The 24,357-nt window shown below is 40.4% G+C and overlaps 1 protein-coding gene across 1 annotated transcript; it reads left to right on the top strand.

The window, feature by feature from the left end:
• The first annotated feature begins 18,771 nt into the window (after positions 1-18,771).
• LOC142180858 (uncharacterized) lies at positions 18,772-19,827 on the top strand. The gene is made up of 2 exons (XM_075252957.1): positions 18,772-19,392; positions 19,462-19,827. Exons 1-2 carry the CDS (start codon positions 18,772-18,774, stop codon positions 19,825-19,827), a joined length of 987 nt encoding a protein of 328 aa, XP_075109058.1.
• Positions 19,828-24,357: the final 4,530 nt, after the last annotated feature.

Below are 24,357 nucleotides of genomic sequence, written 5' to 3'. Positions count from 1 at the left end.
ATTACTCCCCTTCTAGAGGAAATAGGGGGCTTTGCTGGACTTCCTTGGGATAGCCCTGGTCTATTGGTACCTGAGAATTGCACTTCTCGAGGGTTTCTAAAAATGATGGGTTTTAGAAAGAATAATGAGTTAGTCTGCTTAAAGAAGTCTTACATACCATTTGACTTTCTCTACGCACATTACAGATACAACAATTCCTATCGCCTTTACCACGATGAATTTGCTATTACTTCATTGGGTTGGACCCACCGTCACGTTTTCGTGTTCATTGTCTGTTTTCTAGGGATGATGGAATTCCCAATACAAGGAGAAAAGATTCACACCTATTTAGCTATGGTTACTAAGTCCCTAATGGAAGGAACTGGGGGATAGACTCACACTATTCTCCCAATGATCATGGAAGAAATATACCGAGCTTTGGACCGCTGCAAGATGGGATTCAGACATTTCGAGGGCTGTAATTTGTTACTGCAAATATGGTTGTTGGAGCATCTTCAAAGAGGACAGTACCATCAGGAATTTCTGCGGCGACTATAGAATGACCACATAGCTTTTCACCATCCAAAAAGAATGACTTTTATCCCAGGCAGGTTTGCACAACCAAAAAACACTGTGGATTGGGTGCACTTCTCTAGCAATTTGACGGATGACAAGGTCCATTGATGTTCAAGTGGTTCCCTACCAGCGAGTTTATCATCAGGTCAAAAGATGTTCCTCATTTAGTGCTGATTAGGTTGAGGGGTATCTATCCTTATGCTCCTATTAGGGTCATGAGACAGGCTGGGAGGAAACAAGTCATACCCCGAGTCTCCAAGATGGTTCACTACAAAGAAGATTTCCAAGGTGATGCTATTCCATTCAGGCATGAGGCACAATACATGTAGCATCTAAAGGTCATGGTGGAAAAGGATACCATTGATCCAGATCGACGCCATGCTGGCCATGTGCATTGTTATCCATCATGATTGATCGATGACATAGCAGGAGAAGTCAATCTAGGAATTTATTTGGGAAATAGGGTCATAGACGACGCTACCGAGGCCCAAGTCAAATATATAAGGTTACGCAAAAGGATTTTTGAATATGAGGCCAGACATTTGGAACAACACAAAGCGGACATGGAAGCAATCAATGAATGGAAAGAAGTCACTACTAAATCAACAGAGAGGTTGGAATATTTATAGCAGGGACTGATGGAGCTGGAAGGGAAGATGAGAAACAGGATTACAGGCTGTCAAAACATGGATAGAAATTAAGGAGGTCTCTTAGGAAGGGCGTATCTACTACTGGACATGTGCGGCATGGGGAACTTGATTGATGGAGCAAAGAAGGCCAATCATGGAGAAGGTCCTTCTGGGACCAAATATATTAGAAATTATGTTTATTCGCTTTCTAGACTCGTTTAGGCTTTGGTTGTAATAAGGAACATGCCATTAGTGACTCTTTATCATTATTATCGTTTTAGTAGAGATTCGGTTTATTTTTTCATATTAATGAAATGACGCAGCTATTGGCATCAATTTTTCTCCAAATAAATATGTTGCTTAGGATTTCCTTGGGCACAATGAGGTCCCCAAATTAGGACGCAAATTTATAATTCCGCAATATGTGTTTAAATATCGCAAACAACCTTTTAATACTCCTCACTTACTTGTTGACCTTTTTTATTTTCTTCTTTTCTTGATTTGTTTATTCCAATCCCCTAAGGTTGGTTCGTGCATACTGGCATCGCCAACATATCATACAAGATCAATAGGTCTTCCTCCTCCTCCTCCTCCAAACGATTCTAAAAGCAAAGGAAAGTCCAGAATGGATGATACAAGCAGTATTAGGAAAGACAATGCCACGCATGAAGAAAATGCCGAAACTTCAGATGGTTGAAGCACTCCAACACCTAAGTACTTGGTTTTACGGTTGGAACAAAAGATATTAGAGTTACAAGGGGAACTTGAGCATGTACGGAACTTGGCAAATCTCTCCCTTACCCAGAACGTCCCCGACATCAACCAACAAAATACCAAAAACCCAGCACCTCCCCAAAATACACCAAATCAGCATCCACAAAATCCTCTCTCACCTCACCAATATGCCACACTACCTCAAAAGCCCAATCCTCCACCAGTACCAACTCATCCACAACATCATCATCAGCCAACCCAGTATCCACAAAGCACTACCTATCATACTCCTCAAAATGCACCACAACATATTCCTGATCCTCAAAACTCAACCAAGGACCACCACTACACCCAAATACCTGGAGTCCATTAAAGCAACCCCATATATGTGCAAACCTTACCCCACACTCCTCAACAAACCTTATACATGCCTGAATCCACTGAGAATGACCTGTTTATCAAGAAAATAGCAGAGAAACTTAAGAAGCTCATAAGTCGAGTCCAAGGTGTCGAAGGAGGTAAAGGAATTAAGGTATTGGACTATGAGGATATGTGCATTCAACTGGATGTAGAACTTCCAGAGGATTACAAACCTCCTAAGTTCGAGATATTTGACAGAACAGGTGACCCAAAGGTGAATCTAAGGACATACTGTGACAAGCTCGTAGGAGTTGGAAAGGATGAAAGGACTCACATGAAATTATTCATGAGGAGCCTCACTGGAGATGCCCTATCTTGGTACATCAGTCAAAATCCAAAGAAATGGGTTAGTTGGGTAAACATGGCATCGGATTTCATGGATCAGTTCAGGTTTAATACAGAGAATGCACCGGATGTTTTCTATATCTAGAATCTCAAGAAGAAGCCAACAGAGGCTTTCTACGCATGTTACTCGGTGGAGATTGGAAGCTACGAAAGTAAGGCCGGCATTTCAAGAAGAGCAGATGAACAAGTTCTTTGTCCGGACCTAGGATCCACAATACTACGAAAGGTTAATGGTTATTGAGAATTACAAATTCTCTGACATCATCAAATTGGGGGAAAGGATTGAAGAAGAAATCAAGAGCGGAATGGTGACTAATTTTGAGGCACTACAAGCCACGAACAAGGCCTTGAAGTCAGGAGGCATATCCAAGAAGAAAGAAGTAGGAGTCATGATGGTAGCCCAAGGGCCAAAATCTCCTCTCACATACCAAACCCTACCACCCACATATCGGCCTTCACCTCCCAGATACCAACAACTCGCCACTACCTACCATACTCACAACACACAACCTGCATATTACCACTCACCACCACCAGCCTGCCAAAACTACCAGAAACCCAAACCAAATTTTTACCGTAGACCACCCAGACAATATACTCCTATGGCTGAACCCATTGATCAGTTCTATGAAAGACTAAAGGCTTCTAGTTATGTCACCCCATTCCCGCAATTGCTATGGAAAACTCTTCCTAGTGGTTCAATCCTAATAAGACATGTGCCTATCACTCGGGCATGAAAGGACACACTATTGATGAATGTCTCACTTTGAAGTATAAGATCCAGACGTTGATTGACACCAAAATTATACAAGCAAAAGAGGTTGCACCAAATTTTCGCAATAACCCCCTCCTAGATTACAGTGGCGAAGGGGTAAATATGATCGAAACTGATGAAGAATGGGATCCGAAAGGATCAATTGGACTCATTCGTGAAGGGGATGAAACCACAATACCTCCAGTCACTCTCATACCCATTATAGTGCAAATTCAGTCACCACTTGAGGTTGAAGTGGCCACGCCAACTCCGTTTGAAGTTAAAACAATAAAGCACACAGCCACACCAGATCTGTTTGAGGTGGAAGTGATCGCACCCTTCATTGTGATAGTAGCACTCACACCATCCTTTAATTCCAATGCTATACCATGGAACTATGCTGTAGGGGCGAGGAGAAAAGGAAAAGGGAAAAGGGAAAATACAGGCGCCGCACAAGGCATGACCTGGACCGACAGGGTTTACACACATGGGCATATGGGAGGAACAAGTAAATAAGCCTCTCCCAAACAACCTATCATTGAAATCAGCCCAGATGATCTTTGGAGAAGGTGAAAGCAAGGGAGTACTCTATAGTGGACCATTTGAACAAAACCCCTAATCATATTTCTATTTTGTCACTACTATAAAATTCTGAGATGCATAGGAATGTGCTAATAAAAGTATTGAAGGAAGCTTATGTGCCCAACAACATCACCAGTGGAGAGATGGCCAACATGGTAGGGCAAGTATTGGAGAGCCATAAGATCACAATTCACGAAGACGAATTACTACCTGAAGGACTGAGTCACAATAGGGCAGTGCACATCACAGTACAATTTGAGGATAAATTCATAGCCAGAGTCCTAATAGATGAGGGTTCAAGCCTCAATATTTGTCCATTGACTACTTTGAAAAGTATGGGTAAGGATTTCCATGAGATACGAGCAGAGAGTATGAATGTGAAAGCATTTGATGGGTCTCAAAGGGCCATAATTGGAGAAATCAACATTTGTTTGCAGATGGGCCCGACTTGGTTTGATGTTGAGTTTCAAGTATTGGACATATCTGCTACGTAAAATTTGTTGTTGGGATGACCTTGGATACATGATGCTGGAGCCATAGCTTCTATGCTACACCAGGTCGTATGTTCGAATGGAATCATCAGGAGGTGATCATTCATGAAGACGAAAGTAATCCTATTTACACTAGTCAAACTGTTTCGATTGTCGAGAATAGAAGGAAGCTAGGTAGAGAAACATATCATCGTATCAAGCGTGTTGATGCAATAGAGAAAGACAAGTGGTGAGGTAATAAGATCAAAAACATACTGTTATGAATAGGTTATGAACCCGGTAAGGGTCTCAGCAAGAATCTCCATGGTATCACTAAGCCTATACAACCAAAACGTCACGATACCACCTTTAGATTGGGATATCAGTACACCTGGCAGGAGTACGATGATTGGTCGCCGCTATGGCGTGGCCCCTATTACCCTCTTGAACAACCAATACCGTATATTCATTAGACATTTCAACAAATTGACGTGATATGGGGTTCTGAAGAGGATGAGGCTTTAGTTGGCCTAAGGAAATTGTTTCTGGATGATGAATACATGGACTGCAATGCAATAGTTGAGGATGAGGAGGAGGAGGAGGAAGAAGACTTCACCATTCAGACCGTGGAGAAAGGATCCATTTTCAAGAATTGGACTGCTACACCATCCGGGTCTGTCGAGTTCCTGGGTAGCCTGGAAATTAGCATGATCTATTATTAAGCAATTTTAAGCATTTAAAGACATTTTTAGGATTCTGTTTTATACGCATTTTGTTTTGAAATAATTGCTCGAATCATCGAGCCGTACTTGTTTTAATGTTTCCAGATTTATCTAATGCATTGCTATTTTAGTATTTGTTATTATCCTTTACATTTTTCTCTCTACGACATTATTATTACTTATCCTAATGAACCAACGACTGTGACATATAATGAGACAACGCAACATAAGGATAGTGATTCATAGGAAATAGAGTAAGAATGTATAATCCCTGAAGAAATTGTCAGAGAGGTGGAAATTTTTGAGAATAAGACTAAGTCAAATTTGGACAAAACCGAGATAGTCAACTTGGGAGATACTGAAACAGTCAAAGAAACCCGCATAAGTATTTACCTATCACCGTTAGAGAAAGAAGAGTACACCCGTTTCCTAAAAGAATACGAAGATATCTTTGTATGGTCTTATGATGATATGACCGAGTAGAGCATGATCGGGTCCAACCCTACACCACTACAGAGTGGCAAGAGCGGTCGATGCAGCTTTTACCCAAGAAGGTTGGGATCAAATCCACAGAGAGCTAATACAATGTTTGGAGTTGGATTCATATCTAATCTAGCAGTGTGTAGTGCTCTTGATTACACTTCCAATCATTTTTATTTGTTTGTTACTTCTAATTTTATATTAATGATGCGCAAAATTAAGCTAAATAGGTATGTTTGTAGGGTTTTCTAAATGGGTAAAGAGGCACTAGGGAAGTGACTTACTCCTAAGTGAGTATCTAACGGGATCTAGAACTTAGGGCAATAATGTTATAGTTGGGATCTTGATATAGCTAATCCACGAAGCTACTCACTCTGCACCTATCAGTAGTAAGAGTGACTTTGCCCTAATTGGCTTTCTCAAGCCCAATTGGGTGTTCAATTTGTGCAAGCAATGTTGGCTCAAGTCGGGTATTATAACCCTTAATTGAGGCTATCAATCTCTTGAATAAACCCCAATTCCTTGTTGGCCTGAAATTCCTAGACTTAGTCTCTCTTTCTCCAGAAGAGTCTAAGTCAAAAAGGCACAAATTAGTGTTTGCAACCACTAATTCAACATAGAAAGCATAAATCAGGCCAAATAACAATCACCCATAAACATCTAAGCCCTAAAATAAAAGACCCATTAAATACTCACACTAGGGTTGAGCCACAACCCTAGCTAATAGGTTTAGCTACTCATAATTGAAGAAGAAATCATAGATTGAGATGAAGAATAATCCATAAATTATAATTACAAGATAAGGGACTAAGATTAATTTCTAAGTAAGCTACAAAATTACTCAAAATAGACAAAAACGGTGCTTCACGTGCTCAGATAACATAAGATGACCTAAAAATCTAAAAAAGTAGTATTTATACATAGTCAAATTTTCCAGACAAAAATACCCCTGACGGAGGTACCGCTGATAACAGAAGATGGACCGATGCAGCGGTGAGACTACCGTGGCCGCGGTAAATCAACCACAGACCTTGGTCTTCAACTTTAGCTCAGACTCCAGGCTCTCTGAATCTCTTCTCCGCGGACCACGATAAAAGGACCGCTGTCGAGGTTGGGGTACCGCGGTCGCATAAAAGCACCTCGGACCGCAGTAATTGCAATTCCTCAAATTTTATCTCTCTAAACCTTGCCACCGCAGACCGCGATAAAAGGATCGCGGTCACGATGCGTCTTCTGCGGCCGCGGTGGATTTTCCGTTGTAGCGCGTCTTTGAATTGGCTTTGAACTTGTGCAGGTTTCACTCCTTTTTGAGCTGGTTATGACATCCTTGTCTCCTTTTGACCAAACACTGCAAACAAGTATAACATGTTAGCTTTTGGGAATACTTATAGACATTTTAGTCCAAAACTCATGCAAAAAGGAGCATAAAATAGACTAGAATCCCTAGTTATCAACTCCTCTAAACTTAAGCTTTTGCTTGTCCTCAAGCAAACAAAGTAATACCCACCTCCTCAAGATAAAAGAAAGGAAAATTTTAGTTGTCCTAAAGTAACCTCATCAAGAATCAATTGGGACTAACAATAACCCTCAACTCAAATGCATTATCAACAATACACAACCTTTTAGCATCATGGCTATAGTGCGACACAAAAGCATCAAGAGTTGACTCAACTCACCAAGGAAACTCTTTCTGTTACATTAGTCGTTGTGGAACCCAAACTCATACTCCTCAACTTTCCATAAGCAAACCTCACTTTTAGATTGTAGCACTCAGAACGAGGATTGTGGGAAAAACACTCATCTTTCTCAAAGGAAGGTCACAAGTCCGGCTCTAAGTACCATAACCTTGCCCCTTATGTGAGTCACCACTAATGTAAGTTCACCCAACTCAATCCCACATGCACGGAGCATATCTTGAAGAATCTGAATAGTGCGCTCAGACTGTCCATCCGTCTGAGGGTGAAATGTTGTACTCAACTCCACCCGAGTACCCAACTCATGCTAAACGGCCCTCCAGAACCGTGATGTGAACTGAGTACCTCTCTCTGAAATGATGGAAACCAGAATACCATATAGACGAACAATCTCCCGGATATAAATCTCCGCCAATTGCTCCAAAGAATAAGTAGTACACACAGGAATGAAATGAGTGGACTTGGTCAGCCGATCCACAATCACCCAAATAGCATCAAATTTTCTCAAAGTCCGTGGGAGCCCAACTACAAAGTCCATGGTGATCCGCTCCCACTTCCACTCTAGAATCTCTATCTACTAAAGCAACCCACCCGATCTCTGGTGCTCATACTTCACCTACTGACAGTTGAGGCACCGAGCTACAAATCCAACTATATCCTTCTTTATCCGCCTCTACCAGTAGTGTTACCTCAAATCCTGATACATCTTCGCAGCACCCGGATGAATGGAATACCGCGAGCTATGGGCCTCCTCCAGAATCAACTCCCGAAGCCCATCAACATTGGGTACACAAATTCAACCTTGCATCCTCAATACCCCATCATTACCAATAGTCATATCTCTGGCATCCCCATGATGAACCTTGTCCTTGAGGACAAGCAAATGATGGTCATCATACTGTCGCTCCCTGATACGATCAAATAAGGAAGACTGAGATACCACACAAGCTAGAACCCGACTGGGCTCTGAAAGATCCAATCTCACAAACTGGCTGGCTAAGGCCCAAATATCCATCACCATATACCTCTCCGATGCTGGTAAATAAGCCAAACTCTCTGTCCGATGACTCAAAGCATCGGCCACCACATTGGCCTTGCTCGGATGATACAATATAGTGATGTCGTAGTCCTTCAGCAACTCTAACCACCTCCTCTAGTGCAAATTTAGATCCTTTTGCTTGAACAAGTGCTGTAAGCTTCGATGGTCAGTATAAATCTCACAGGGAACCCCATATAATAATGGCACCAAATCTTCAGGGCGTGAACAATGGCAGCTAACTCAAGGTCGTGAACAGGGTAGTTCTTCTCATGTATCTTCAACTGTCTGGACGCGTAGGCAATCACCCTACCGTCATGCATCAACACCGCTCGGAGACCAACCCTCGAGACATCACAATAGACCGTATAAGACCCCGAACTTGTAGGCGGTATCAAGATTGGGGTTGTGGTCAAAGCTGTCTTGGTCACACTGGAACGGAGAACCCTTCTTGGTCAACCTGGTCATAGGGGCTGCAATCGATGAAAACCCCTCCACAAAACGACGGTAGTAGCCCGCCAAACCAAGGAAATTGCGGATCTCGGTAGCTGAGGATGGTCTGGGCCAAATCTGCATGGCCTCTATCTTCTTCGGATCCACCTGAATACCCTCACTCGATACAACATGGCCTAAGAATGCCACTGAATCCAACCAAAACTCACATTTCGAGAACTTAGCATTTAACTTCTTCTCTCTCAAAGTCTGAAGCATAGCCCTCAGGTGCTGCTCATGATCTTCCCGACTCCAGGAATACATCACAATATCATTAATAAAGACAATGATGAACTAGTTAAGATACGGCCGGAACACACTGTACATCAAATGCATAAAGGCTGCTGGGGCATTGGTCAGCCCAAATGACATAACAAGGAACTCGTAATGACCATACCGAGTCTTGAAAGCAGTCTTTGGGATATCTGGCTCCCGAATCTTCAACTGATGGTAACCTTAGCGCAAATCAATCTTAGAAAACACCTGTGCGCCCTGAAGCTGGTCAAACAGATCATCAATACGATACAAAGGATGAAGGTTCTTCACTATAACCTTGTTCAACTGGCGATAATCAATACACATACGCATAGAACCATTCTTTTTCTTCACAAACAAGACAGGAGCACCCCAAGGTGATACACTAGGCCGAATAAAACCCTTATCAAGCAATTCCTGTAACTGATCCTTCAACTCCTTCAACTCAGGAGGAGCCATACGATACGGAGAATTAGAAATAGACTGAGTGCCCGGCAATAGATCAATACCAAAATCAATATCTCTATCAGGCGACATGCCCGAAAGATCAGCTGGATATTGGGACTGAATCAACTGAAGGGGTATCAATACTGACATCTCTCACATAAGCTAAATGTGTGTCACACCCTTTCTCAACCATACACTGAGCTTTAAGAAAAGAAATAACTCTACTGGGAGTGTGATCTAAAGTACCCTTCCACTCAACACACGGTACACCTGGCATAGCCAGCGTCACAATTTTGGCGTGATAATCAAGTATAACATAATGGGGTGAAAACCAGTCCATGCCCAAGATAATGTCAAAATCTACCATGCTGAGCAACAATAAATCGGCTCTGGTCTCAAAACCACTAAGAGCAACCAAACACGACCGTTAAATGCGGTCCACAACAAGAAAATCTCCCACAGGAGTAAAAACATAAATAGGGGAACTCAAAGAATTCCGAGATACACCCAAATGCGGAGTAAAATAAGAAGACACATAAGAATAAGTGAAGCCTGGATCGAATAGAACCGATGCATCTCTGTGACAAACCAGTATAATACCTGTAATGACAGAATCAGAGGCAACAACCTCGGTACGGGCAGGAAGAGCATAGTATCTAGCCTGGCCTCCCCCTCTAGGGCGACCTCTACCTTCCCGACCTCCACCTCTGGCTGGCGGTGCAGGTGGGGTAGCTACTGGAGCTATAACAATAGCTTGAGAACTCTGCGGGGCACGCTGTGGCTGAGAAGTGTGTGGAGGTGCACCCCTCCCAAGTTTGGGTCAATCCCTCACCATATGACGTGTGTCACCACACTCAAAACAATCTTTAGGAGGACGTGGTGGCTTTGACTGGCTCGGGCCAGGTCTGTTGGACTGACATCTGAAAGTACCCCGCGTAGGAGGCGCGCTAGATACTAGTGGTGTATAATAAGGCTCCTGAGGTCTAAGAGGAGCCGGAATACCACTATCTACTGGAAGAGCTAAATGAGCAGGGCGACTCATATAACCCCTACCATGACGACCTGCTGCTGGGGCACGGGCACCAGAGAAATGGCCCGACTCTCGAGACCTCTTGGCCTTCCTCTCCTCTCTCTCCCTAGCATGCATACCCTCAATCCTCCTAGCAATGCTCACGACATGCTAATAAGAAATATCCATCTCTAACTTACGAGCCATTCTAGACCTGATGCTAGGAATAAGGCCCTCAATAAACCGACGAACCCTCTCGCGAATAGTAGAAACCAAGGCTGGTGCATGCCTAGCCTAACTGGTGTAATCGACAGCATACTCTGAGATAGTCATAGTACCCTAGCGCAAATGGTCAAACTCTGCACGCCATATGTCTCTGAGGCTCCTAGGGACATACTCTCTCAGGAACAAATCTGAAAACTAAGTCCAAGACAGTGAAGCAGCCTCATCCGGACTATCTAACTCATAGGTGAGCCACCACTCAAAGGCGGCTCTTGGAAGCTAGAAAGTAGTGAAGGAAACCCCGTTCGATCCTGATATACCCATGGTACGGAGAATGCGATAACTCTCATCTAGAAATGACAGAGCATCCTCCGATGCTAGACCGCTAAATATAGGAGGCTTGTACCTCTTGAACCTCTGAAGCCTCAACTGCTCCTCCTCGGAAGCCGCTGACCTATCCTCGGGATGAACTGGCACTGCAGGCGGTACATGAATAATATCAGGGACCTGCTCAACATGCACTCGCTGCTCAGGAGTACGGGCGGCGAGAGTCTGTGCTCCTCCCTTGACCTGAGATGTAGCTGCAGCAAGGGGAAGCAACCCTGCCTGAGCCAGAGTGGTGTACATGCTCATGAACTGTGCCAGAGTCTCCTGAAGAGCTGGAGTAGTAGTAGCAGTAGGCATGTCAGGTTCCTGGACTCTGGTTGGAACTGCTGGTGGTACCTCGGCGGCAGCTTGCACAGGTGCTCTGGCTGCACCACGTGCACGTCCTCGGCCTCTACCCCAACCCTGGCCTCTAACGGCTGTAGTAGGGGGCGCGGGTGCCTGATCATCTCGGGTAACACGTGTCCTTACCATCTGTGAGAGAATAGAAGACAGAAGTTTAGAATTGTGATGTCAAAATATCACATGACAAGGAAATCAAATGAAGTGGAATTTTTCTAATAGTTACATAGCCTCTCGTAGATAAGCACAGACGTCTCCGTACCGATCAGCAAGACTCTAATAAACCGGCTTATGATCCATGACTCCTATGAACCTAGAGCTCTAATACCAACTTGTCACGACCCTGGTTCGCCCTCCGTGAACCATCATGACGACACCTAGTCCTCTACAACTAGGTAAGCCTAAATTGCGGAAGATAACCAAAATTCGGAATATAAATAAATTAAAGCAGAATGAAGAGTGATAAAAACAGTGTTAAAAAGTGCCGCTCGGCATACACAACACAACATTTCTCGGAACCAAGTACACTATCCCAAAACCCGGAAACTCACGGAACCACAAGCCTTTAGAATATCTAACAGTCTAACCCAAGAATATCTAACAAACAAGAAAATACAGAAGGGCAATGTTTAGCAGCTAGAATAAAAAGGGACTTCTCGGTCTATGAACGCGACAGATGTACCTCGAAGTCTCTAGAGTATTCGCCTCCCTCAAGGATGGTAGGCCTGAGTAGCGGTACCTGGATCTGTACATGAAAAACATGTACAGAAGGGACATGAGTACACCATAACGGTACTAAGTAAGTGCCAAGCCTAACCTCGGTTGGGTAGGGACGAGGAAGGTCAGGGCCCTACTGAGGTTAAATAAAATATAAAGATCAACAGTTTAGAATAGAACAATATAAATAAGCACAACAGTAAAATAACACAAGATGTACAGACAACAGCAACTATACAAAAACAAGGTAAACACGGAAAGGAAATACAGCTCAGCACCAATAATAACAATTGGGGGTCTCCCAGGATACCGTCCTGTAGTCCCATATGTACATATCTAATGGATCTCCCGGGATCCCGTCCCGTAGTCCAACTCATAGTGCGTAGGGATCTACCGGAATCCCATTCCATAGTCCCAAATATAAATACCCAGTACTGGGGGAATCTACCGGGTGCATTTCCGTAGTTCCATATAACTGTGCAGGGGGATCTACCGGAATCCCACATCCGTAGTCCCAAAATAAACAGACAAGGGGGAGCTACCGGAACCCCACATCCGTAGTCCCAAAATAAATATACAGCAGCAACAGGAAAATATATAGAAATGGCAAGACTTCATATTAAGGCAACAAGTGATTCTAGCCTAGCATGTTGCACAGAATTCAAGTAAGGTAGGTTGAGCAAATAAGGTAATTAAGTCACTTAGACATGCTCTCCTAAGCTAACAATAGGCTTAATAATGCAAGTGATAAAAATAGGAAAGGAAACATACTATTAATTACTTAAAGAAAACCGGATTTGCAACAATTAGCACAAGTACACACTCGTCACCTCACGTACAAGGCATTTCAATTACCAAATATACCAATCCTAAGGGGAAGGTCCCCCACACAAGGTTAGACAAGCCACTTACCTCGAACCGGCTCAAAATCAACTCGAAACCACGTTCTTGCCACGAGTACTCGACTCCAAATGACTCAAATCTATTCAATTCAATTGCATAATGTAAATAGCACTTCAAGTAACCGATTCTACAATTAAATTCTAAGCTAATACACGAAATTATTTAAAATGACCAAAACGCCCCTCGGTCCCACATCTCAGAATCGGGTAAAATTTATATTTTCAGAAACCTCGCACTCTCACGAGTTCAGTCATACCAAAAGTACCAAAATCGGACCTCGATTTGTCCCTTAAATTATCACTCAAAGGTCTCCAATTAGACAAGCCCTAACCCCCCCAATTACCACTGATTTTCCTTAATTTTTCATGCTTAAATTGATAAAAATCACTCCAATAACGAGTTTAGGGACCAAAGACCTTACCCCAATGAACTCCTCTGAAAATCCCTCTTGAAAAGTGCTCCCCAAGCTTCTTCCCGTTTTGAAAAGATGAAAAATGGCTAAATTTCGCGAAGGCAAGAATTTATATGTTCTGCCCCACATTTGCGGCCCTGCGGTCCCGCTTCTGCGGAGCCAAGGTCGCACCTGCAACATTTCATTAAAGAGGGACTTCCGCACCTGCGACTACCTTACCGCAGATGCGGTGCCGCTTCTGCGGTTACCTGACCGCATCTGCGGTCGACTCCCTTCTCGCCTCAATCCGCTTCTGTGACCTCTGAGCCGCTTCTGCGGCGCCGCACCTGCAGAACCCCAACCGCAGGTGCGGTTATGACAGAACCAGCAGCTGAAGCTGCAACTCGAACTCCAAAATCTTTCCGTCAACCATTTGAATTCATCCCGAGGCCTCCGGGACCTCAACCAAACATACCAACCAATCCTAAAACATCATTCAAACTTATTCCAACCTTCGAAACACTCAAAACAACATCAAAACACCTATTTTCGTCGGATTCAAGCCTAAGAATTCCAAAAACTCTAAGAATACACTTTCGATCAAAAAGACTATCAAACCTCGTCCGAATGACCTGAAATTTTGCACACACGTCAAACACTACGGAGCTACTCCAACTTCCGGAATTCCATTCCGACCCTCGGATCAAAATCTCACTATCGGACCGGAAACTTCAAAAATTCAACTTTCGGCATTTCAAGCCTAAATTAGCTACGAACCTCCAAAACATAATCCGAATACGCTCCTAAACCCTAAATCACCCAACGGAGCTAACGGAACCATCGGATTTCCATTCAGAGGTCGTCTTCACACTGTTCCGTCTACGATCAACTTTCCAACACTTAAGCTCCCATTTAGGGATTAAGTGTCCCAAAACTCTCCAAAACTCAAAACCGAACGTCCCGGAAAATCAAAATAGCAGAAATAAACTCGGGGAAAGAACTTAATAGGGGATCAGGGCGTAAATTCTTAAGACGACCGGCCGGGTCGTCACAACTTGCTGCACATTCTTTCCCTCCTCATTCATCACATGATCATGCTCATTGAGCAATGCTTCAAACGAGTTAGAAAACTCTATATTCTTTGATGTTATGACCTGGTCTTTCAGACATGGAGATCTCCTATTTTTAGGCGATCGATGCGTCACTGCTTGCTGCTGATTAGCAGGTGATTGAGCAACAACTGTCCGGTCCTCTCCAGCTATATTGTTTAATGTTCCATCTCCCATACCTATCTTCTTTGGCCCATCTTAGAATTAGAGCTATTCCTCAAGCCAACTGTTGCTATTTGCTGCTGCCCTGATGGTACAAAAGCGTGTGCATTTCGGCTTAAACCTTTCTTGCATTAACTCCTTCACGTTCCTGCCCCTCACCATTTGTTTGCCTTTGTATCCTGCAAAGAAGTAATTCGGTGTAGTTGTTTGGTCTGAATTTCTTGCACTGTTAAATGCAAATTTAAAAACCAAACAATGTTCTGCCGTATATATCACTGTCCAGCACCCAATAGTCATGAATTTGTTGCATTTTGATGTCCATATTTCGAGCATAATCATTTGCTGATCTTGTAGTGCTATTCCCAGATTGTGCTCGTTTTGTCTTCTACCTGATGACACTGATGAGCTGCTCCAATTTCTGCATTGCCATTTTCCTGTATGACCATCTGAAAAGCACTTCCTCGTCCAAAGGCTGGTGAATATGTGCCAGTTATGAATTTGGCAACCCTTCGATTCTTGTGTTGTGCATCTGTTTGCTAGGTTGATTGCCTTTCTTGACATGATAGAGCATTGTACCTGAAAAATGCCATGCCAAAACTCCCTCCTAATGCTACAGAAACCTAGCCAATTCCAGTGGAAATATATTGTAACGCTTGTGTCTACCCCAGCTTCACTCCCGTTGGAATGAGTACAAAGTACTAATACCACCAACTGAGAATTAGGCAAAGGATAGGGCATGACACCATTGTCATTTCCTGCCTAAAAGACCATTAGATCGATGTACAAAATATGCCTGCCTAAACTGAGGAGGCAGGACATTCTGTTTTCCTCATAGTCCTTACAACAACAACAACAACCCAGTGTAATCCCATTTAGTGGAGTCTGGGGAGGGTAGTGTGTACGCAGACCTTACCCCTACCCTAGGGTAGAGACTGTTTCCAAATAGACCACCGGCATCTTTCCCTCCAAGAACTTCCCACCTTGCTCTTGGGAGACTCGAACTCACAACCTCTCAGTTGGAAGTGGGGTTGCTTACCATCGGAGCAACCCCTCTTGTCCTTGTGTTGTTTATTTTTGTCTTCTCCAGTAGCTGCTGTGATTTCCAACATTACATAGTAGTTCTGCACTGACCTTGCCTGGCTCCCTGTATGTGTTATTGGAGTCCCGTTGAAAATTAAGCTGATCCATAAAAAAGCACCATCTCCCATCTGCTTACTATCTTCATCTTTGCACCAGTTGTGATTGAACCAGTCCATTTTGAAGACAGATTCGTATGTGGCCCATAGCTGCTCATTGCCTAAACTTAGGTGCTTCCCTTCCTGTGCAATTGAGGTGTTAACTTGCATTTGGTTGTCCACTCCAAACACCTCCTTTGCTCGTATGTTTTAGCTTTCCAAAAGTACCTGCTTAGCATATTATTTCCGGGCAGCAAAGTACTCCTTCTCGCTTCTATGCTTGTGCCTAACTTTAACTTCCTTCCAGTGGAATGAGTGCATAGCACTAATACCACCAACTGAAATTTCATCAAAGTGTAGGGCATAGACACAGTAACATTCCCTGCAAAAAAGAACACAATGTTAGTGAATAAATTCATCACCATGCTCTCCTCCGAACGGATTTGATCATGGTGAAGCCATGTGTACTCCCTAGATGAATCACCCTCAGAAATATGGCGTTCACTTGTGTAAATTCCATTTGTCTTCTCTTCTATATTTCTTTCCTCCATATGGATTTGAGCATGATAACCCCATGTGCTTCCAAAAATCCTTATGCTCCATCTGTGTGTTGTTGTATTTATTGTATGGCACCATCCTTTGGATGTACTGAGATTTATTCCCAATACCTTCATCACTCTCTGATGCCAAAAAAAGACCTTGCCATGTAGCAAAATTCTGGGCAGCTTTCTCGCGTATCTCCAGTGGTGCAAATTCCATGTTATATCAGTTGTTCGATTCCATAAACCACTGGAGCCTATCCATATATTCTTGCTTGAGCTCACCCCTGACTTTACCATATGGGAATGAGCACATAGTGCTAATACCACCCATAGAAGTTCAGTCAGTTGGTGAGAAGTGTTTACAGCACCGATCCCTGCAAAAAAGAAAACAATGTTAGTGAAAAAATAGTGTACTTTGATCTCCTCTATGCAGATTTGATCCCAGTATTCCCATTGATCTCCTTCCTTCCCTTTGGCATCCATCTGGTTCTTCTTTAGCTCTTGGCAGCCTTCACTCTCAAATAAGGACATTGTAATTTATCTGCATTCACAATTCTTCGACCTTGTGCGTCAAGCTGTGCAAATCCATGAGCCTCAAAATCCCCACTATCCCGTGAATGGTTGGCTAAATGATCTGCTAGGCAATTGCCTTCCCTCAAAATATGAGACACTTGAACCTCGCATTCCTCCATTAGCATTTTGATCTCCTCAATATACTCATTCAGATTCCAAGGAGCTAACCACTTTCCTTGTAATACATTATTTAGGAGCATAGAATCTGTCTGCAACATAACATGTGTTACTCGATGGGTAACACAGTATCTCATAGCATCCAAAATTGCAATAGCCTCTGCCTCATTATTTGTAGTCTGTGTTATCTCCCTTCCTGCTGCAAAAATTACATCTCCCTCTTCATCTCTTAACACATAGCCTATGGAACTCCTTCCAGAATCACCCCTACTCGCACCATCAGTATTCACCTTAATCCATCCTCCAGTAGGAAACTCCCATATAACTTTTGTTACTTTCAAAGCTGGAGTATATTGCTCAAGTTTTGTATTAATTCAGGCCATTTGTGAGGCACATTTTGCATACTAGGCTTTCTTAGTTTGACAAGAGATTGTAAGGTAGTCGAAATTTGATGTATCACTCTACTGATTCTAACCACCTCTCCATATTTCTGACTGTTCCTTCTTTTCCATAGCTCCCACACGATGATCGCAGGTAATGCTTGTAGAATAGGCTGCAGTCGTGGTATAACTTTTGCTGTCCAACACTTGACTATTGCCTGGTGTAGTGTCAAACTCTCCATACTGATTCCTGCGTTTGTTAGAAAATAAGTCCACACTTTTGTAGCTGCCACTGATGTGAAAAACAGATGTGGAGTTTAAGCTTATTTTTACTGACGATATAAAAAATATTTATATATAAATCTTGTTTGGGAAAGAACAAATGTAGATTTGAAGAACATTAAGCTTGCTAAAACTTTTTATTTGAGAAAAGAGCATTTGGCTTGACTGAAATGAAATAACATAAAGCTTTGAACTCTTTGTGTGAAATTGGACATTAAGGAGGAGGAACATGGTTTGGAGAAACTTGGATTTGTATGTTTCTAATATCAATTCAGCTAATTCAGTTAGTGATATTGAACTTTATCCGAAAGATTTGGTATATTTGGTTTGACATTTCAGTATTAGTGACTCAGTCTTAGTTGTGCAAATAGATTACACTAATGTCATATTCATTATCTGTTGCTTTCACTCGATATGTACTTAACTGAGATACTCACTCTGAATTTTTCAGTTTCTCTACTTGAATTTTTAGTTGTTCACTTAAAATTCTTTCACATTCTTTTCCTTGATTGGTTATTTTGTTTCCTGAAATAACACTATTTTTTTAATCAACAATCACACTATAAGAGCATCAACGCAGAGTGATTTTTTTTAGTTTCCCTGATTTGTAGATTATTTATAAAATCCTTACAAAAAATATTCTCAATTTTCAAAAGTACTAAAAATTTAACATATTTATTCATCCTTTATTGTAAAAATTAAGGCTGTTACATGGGATATAGGTCAGTGAAATGGTGGATGTGAGAAATTATTCAAACATATTATAAAAATAATCTTCGAAAGGCTTATGTTCATTTCTTGTTCATTGCCCTACTAATAATTTTTGGTTGACTATATATGTATATCAATTTCGTGTATACACCAGATTATGATACCTGATAAGCAATGGATGGAACTTATTCATGATCGACTTGATAACACTTACATACTTGGGGTGGAGAACTTTCTGGATTATGCTTTTAAAATATTGGGAGAAACACGCGAAATACGTTGTCCATGCGTCAAATGTTGTAATGCAATTTCAGGAACACACGAGCTGGTTAGATCACATTTAATAGTACATGGAATAGTCCAAAATTATATCCTTTGGTATCACCATGAGGAGAGATTAGGTGAGTCTTCTTCTGATTATGAATTTGTAGGTGATAAGATTAATGAAGAGGGTGATGGTGGGGATGAATTACATGAAATTTTAAGAGATTTATATCCCACTTTTGAAGGAGATAATATAAACAATGATGGTGATGGGAAGTTTGAGGAGGAACCAAATATTGAAGCAAAAAGATTCTATAGGATCTTAAAAGATTTTGAGCAACCATTGTACCAAGATTCAAAAGTTTCTAAACTTTCTACTTTGGTAAAGTTGCTTCATATCAAAAGTATTGGTAATTGGAGTAACGCATCATTTACAATATTGTTGAAGCTCTTGAAGGAAGACTTATTGCCAGATGGATTAAACTTGCTAGATTCATATTACAAAGCAAAGAAGGTAATTCGTCACCTAGGGCTTTCTTACAAGAAGATTGATGCATGTAAGAATGATTGTATGTTATACTAGAATGATGATAAGTCTCTTGAGTCTTGCGAAGTTTGTGGTGCATCTAGATGGAAGGAGGATAAACGTAGCGGGGAAACCAAATTTAAAAGTGGGAAAAAGATACCATACAAGATTTTACATTATTTTTCTCTAAAGCCAAGACTTCAAAGATTATTTATGTCCTCGAAAATATCTACTCTGATGAGATGGCACCATGACAAAAGATTTGATGATGGAATAATGAGGCACCCAGCTGATTTAATAACATGGAAAACGTTTGATGAACTTCATCAATCTTTTGCATCCGAGCCTCGTAATATTCGACTTGGACTTGCTAGCGATGGTTTTCAAGCATTTGGAAATTCTAAAACTCCATATAGCATTTAACCTGTGGTAATTATTCCTTATAATTTACAACCTTGGCTATGCATGAAGAAAGAAAATTTTATTTTGTCAATGATTATTCCTGATCCTGAGAGTCCTGGAGATGCTATTGATGTCTATCTCCAGCCTTTGATAGAGGAATTAAAGGAATTGTGGGAATCTAGAGTGGACACCTTTGATGCGTCAACTAAACAAAACTTTGTGTTACATGCATCTTTATTGTGGACCATTAATGACTTTCCCGCTTATGCAAATTTGTCTGAATGGAGTACAAAGGGAAAACTAGCGTGCCCATGCTGCAATAAAGAAACTCACTCAATTAGGTTACAAAATTGTAAAAAACAGTGCTATATGGGCCATAGACGCTTTCTTCCTCTTAATCACAAAATGGAGGAATGATAAAGCATCATTTGATGGCACTAAGGAGAAAAGATTACCACCAAAATATTTGTCTGGTGATGATATAATTGATCAAGTGGCTGATTTAGATGGGTTACAACTAACAAAGGATACAAAGAAGAAGATTAAAATATCACATGAGAGTAGGGGTAATAATTGGAATAAGAAGAGTATTTTCTTTGATCTCCCATATTGAAAAACTCTTTTATTGCGGCATAACTTAGATGTAATGCACATTGAGAAAAATATATGTGATAATATTTTGGGGACAATCTTAAATATCAAAGGAAAAACCAAAGATACCATAAACACTCGGTTGGATTTGCAAGCAATGAACATTAGGAAAGAATTGCATCGAATAAAAATTGGGGATAAATATGATTTACCAACGGAATGTTACACATTATCTCCTGAAGAGAAGCACAGGTTTTTCAGTTTCTTGAAGAACTTAAAGGTCCCAGATGGATTTTCATCAAATATTTCCCAGTGTGTCAACCTTAAAGATCGCAAAATTTCAGGTTTAAAAAGTCATGATTACCATATTCTTCTACAATATTTACTCCCACTTGCTCTACGGGGCATGCTATGCAAATCTGTGTGTGAACCACTTATTGAGTTGTCTTTGTTTTTCAACAAACTTGGATCAAAACGTTTAAGTGTGGATGAATTAGAGCAGATAGATGCCCAAATCCCAATAACTGAGTGCAAGCTAGAAAAAATCTTCCGGCCTACATTTTTTGATGTCATGGAGCACTTGCCAATTCATTTAGCTAATAAAGCTAAGATTGTTGGACCTTCTCAATATCGATGGATGTATCCAATGGATCGATATATTTACTTTATGAAACCATTTATTCGTAATAGGGCTTGCACAGAAGGTTCTATTGCAGAGCGATATTTAGCAACTAAATGTATGACCTTATGTTCAAGATATATACATACAATGGAAACAAAGTTTAATCGCCTTGAATAAAATTATGATGGTGGTATTATAGAATCTGATGGAGGTTTAACAATTTTTTATCATCCCGGAAGAGCTTTAAGAGGTGACAAACCACACAAACTTGATTCAAATGAACTGGAGCAAGCACATATTTATATTTTGAAGAATTGTGATGAAATTCAACCATTTTTCGAGTAAGTAATGACTTGTTTCAATAATTTACTTTTATGTACCTTTTCTATTTTTTTCATTAAAATAACATGTTATTATGCTTTAATTTTTAGTATAGACTTTTCACTAACTCCAGTTGATACCTCTCAAGAAAATTCTGATAGGCAATTCATTGGTTGGTTAAAAGAAAAGGTGAGTACTAGTTAATATTAATATTTTTCAAACCAAGTATGTAAATATTATTTGCTAAACTATATGCTTGATCTTGATAGGTTGCAGGATTACACAAATGCAATGATAGTAAAAAAATGACAGATTTGCTCTCATTGTCACATGGTCCCATGCCATACGTGACAAGTCATCGAAGCTACCTTATTAATGGATATAGATTTCGCGTGAAAGATTATGAAAAAGGTTTGAGAACTCAGAACTGCGGGGTGGTTGTAGTTGGAGAGACAGATGAAGAGAATAAGAACATTGATTACTATGGAGAACTAACAGATATACTAGAATTGCAATTTATTGGTGGAGGAAGAATAGCTTTATTTCGATGTACGTGGTTTGATGTGTATGACCAAGAAAAGGGAGTAAAAATATATGAATATGGCTTTGTAAGTGTTAACCGCCATCGATTTTGAAAACAACAGAGCCTCTTGTATTAGCCAACCAAGCATCACAAGTTTTTTACGTTGACGATCTTTCCAATAAAGGTTGGCATGTTGTACGAAAAGTTCAACCTCGTGATACTTTTGAGGTTTTGCACGAAAATATTGATGATTTAGAGGAGTTAGATCATTTTTCACAACTGAAAAAGAAAAGAACTCATGAAGGTTTGGATATTTATCAAATCCTTTATTTAATTAGGCAACTCACTTGTGATGAGGGAAGTGTCGTACTGGATTCCATTTGATTTAAAAGTTCAGGAAAAGATTCTAAAACTATATTAACTGATATATGTTATTATATAATGAATATGACTTGCTAAATATTTGGTTATCTCCAGGTTTCTATCCGTCATTTTTTTCTTCTAAATTATCTTTATTAATGTTGTCTATGGCCATGTAACTTCCTAGCTTCTTTCAAAGACCTTCATATGTTCATATATGATAATACTGACATTATAGACATTTGTTACTCAATTTCTTTTTGTGCTAGGTTGACATGAATCCATCAAAATATCAGAAGTCTAAAATGGAATCAAGTTCGAAGACTGTTAAGCATGTGTACGTTCCACCTGGTACCTTAGCAAAGGGGGTGAGGACAGAGCTTCAGAGCATTGGGTTCTGTAAGAGTAAATGCTGAACAACGTGGTTTTATTGGCAAAAGTAAAGCTTTTAATGTATTAGCTTCTGATATGAATAACCTAACTCATAATGATAGTCTTGCACCTTTTGGTTTTGATCAAATACTTGAAGGTGATACTCTTTTTCCTCATGATGAAGAAGAGATGCAGGACACTCGGAGAAGTGAAATACATATTTTTTTTATCTCAAACTATAAGATATTTTCATTGTTTTGTATAAGAACTATTTTTATATTTGACTTAAATTGGAATTTGCAGGGCTTTGTGAATTTGAAAAGGTAAAAAAACTGAAAGGAACGAATGGTATAAAAATGTTGCAGGACTCAAAGTTGGAGAAAATGTAGCGCCTCGTAGTTTTGATCAAACATTTGAAGGTGATACTCTTTTTCCTCATGAAGAAGAAGAGATGCTGGGCACTCAGAGAAGTGAAATAAGTATTTTATTATCACAAGCTATAAGATTTTTTTTTTGTTATTGTATAAGGACTATTTTTATATTTGAGTTAAATTAAAATTTGTAGGGCTTTGTGAATGTGAAAAGCTAAAAAAACTGAGAGGAACGAATTGGTGTAAAAATATTGCAGGACTCAAAGTTGGAGAAAATGTAGCGCCTCCTAGTTTTGATCAAACATTTGAAGGTGATACTGTTCTTTTTCCTCATGAAGAAGAAGAGATGCAGGGCACTCATAGAAGTGAAATAAGTATTTTATTATCTTAAGCCATAAGATTTTTTTGTTGTTATTGTATAAGGACTATTTTTATATTTGAGTTAAATTGGAATTTGCAGGGTTTTGTGAATCTGAAAAGGTAAAAAAACTGAGAGGAAGGAATTGGTGTAAAAATGTTGCAGGACTCAAAGTTGGAGAAAATGTTGCGCCTCCTAGCTTTGGTCAAATATTTGAAAGTAATACTGATCTTTTTCCTCATGAAGAAGAAGAGATGCAGGGTACTTAGAGAAGTGAAAGTATTTTATTATCTCAAGCTATAAGATTTTTTTCTTGTTATTGTACAAGATCTATTTTTATATTTAAGTTAAATTGGAATTTGCTGGGCTTTGTGAATCTGAAAAGGTAAAAAAGGTAAGGGGAATTAATAGGTATAAAAAAGGTGCAGGACTCAGAGTTGGAGAAAATGTTGCGCCTCCTGGTTTTGATCAAATATTTGAAGGTGATACTCTTTTTCCTCATGAAGAAGAAGAGATGCAGGGCGCGCAGAGAATGAAATAAGTATTTTATTATCTCAAGCTATAAGATTTTTTTGTTGTTATTGTACAAGATCTATTTTTATATTTGGGTTAAATTGAAATTTGCAGGGCTTTGTGAATCTGAAAAGGTAAAGAAGGTGAGAGGAATGAATAGGTATAAAAAAGGTGCAGGACTCAGAGTTGAAGAAAATGTTGCACCTCCTGGTTTTGATCAAATATTTGAAGGTGATACTCTTTTTCCTCATGAAGAAGAAGAGATACAGGGCGCGCAGAGAAGTGAAATAAGTATTTTATTATCTCAAACTATAAGATTTTTTTGTTGTTATTGTAGAAGATCTATTTTTATATTTGGGTTAAATTGAAATTTGTAGGGTCATGTGAATCTGAAATGGTAAAAAAAGTGAGACGAACGAATAGGTGTAAAAAAGTTGCAAGACTCAAAGCTGGAGAAAAGTTGTGTGTCACTTTCTACAATAATAGGGTTGTTGGGCAGCATCATGCCTCATTTACGAGA

The sequence above is a fragment of the Nicotiana tabacum genome, chromosome 5 (genome assembly GCF_000715075.1).
Source record: "Nicotiana tabacum cultivar K326 chromosome 5, ASM71507v2, whole genome shotgun sequence".
Lineage (NCBI taxonomy): Eukaryota > Viridiplantae > Streptophyta > Magnoliopsida > Solanales > Solanaceae > Nicotiana > Nicotiana tabacum.
The sequence above is the reverse complement of the archived record's forward strand: the minus strand, read 5'-3'. Positions and strand labels throughout refer to the sequence as shown.

What these genes read in the sequence shown, in the direction of transcription:
- LOC142180858 (XM_075252957.1), top strand. Translation starts at nt 18,772, where the DNA reads ATGATACCTGATAAGCAATGGATGGAACTTATTCATGATCGACTTGAT. An exon ending in CATATTACAAAGCAAAGAAG is followed by an intron (nt 19,393 to 19,461) that starts GTAATTCGTCAC and finishes ATGTTATACTAG; the next exon opens with AATGATGATAAGTCTCTTGA.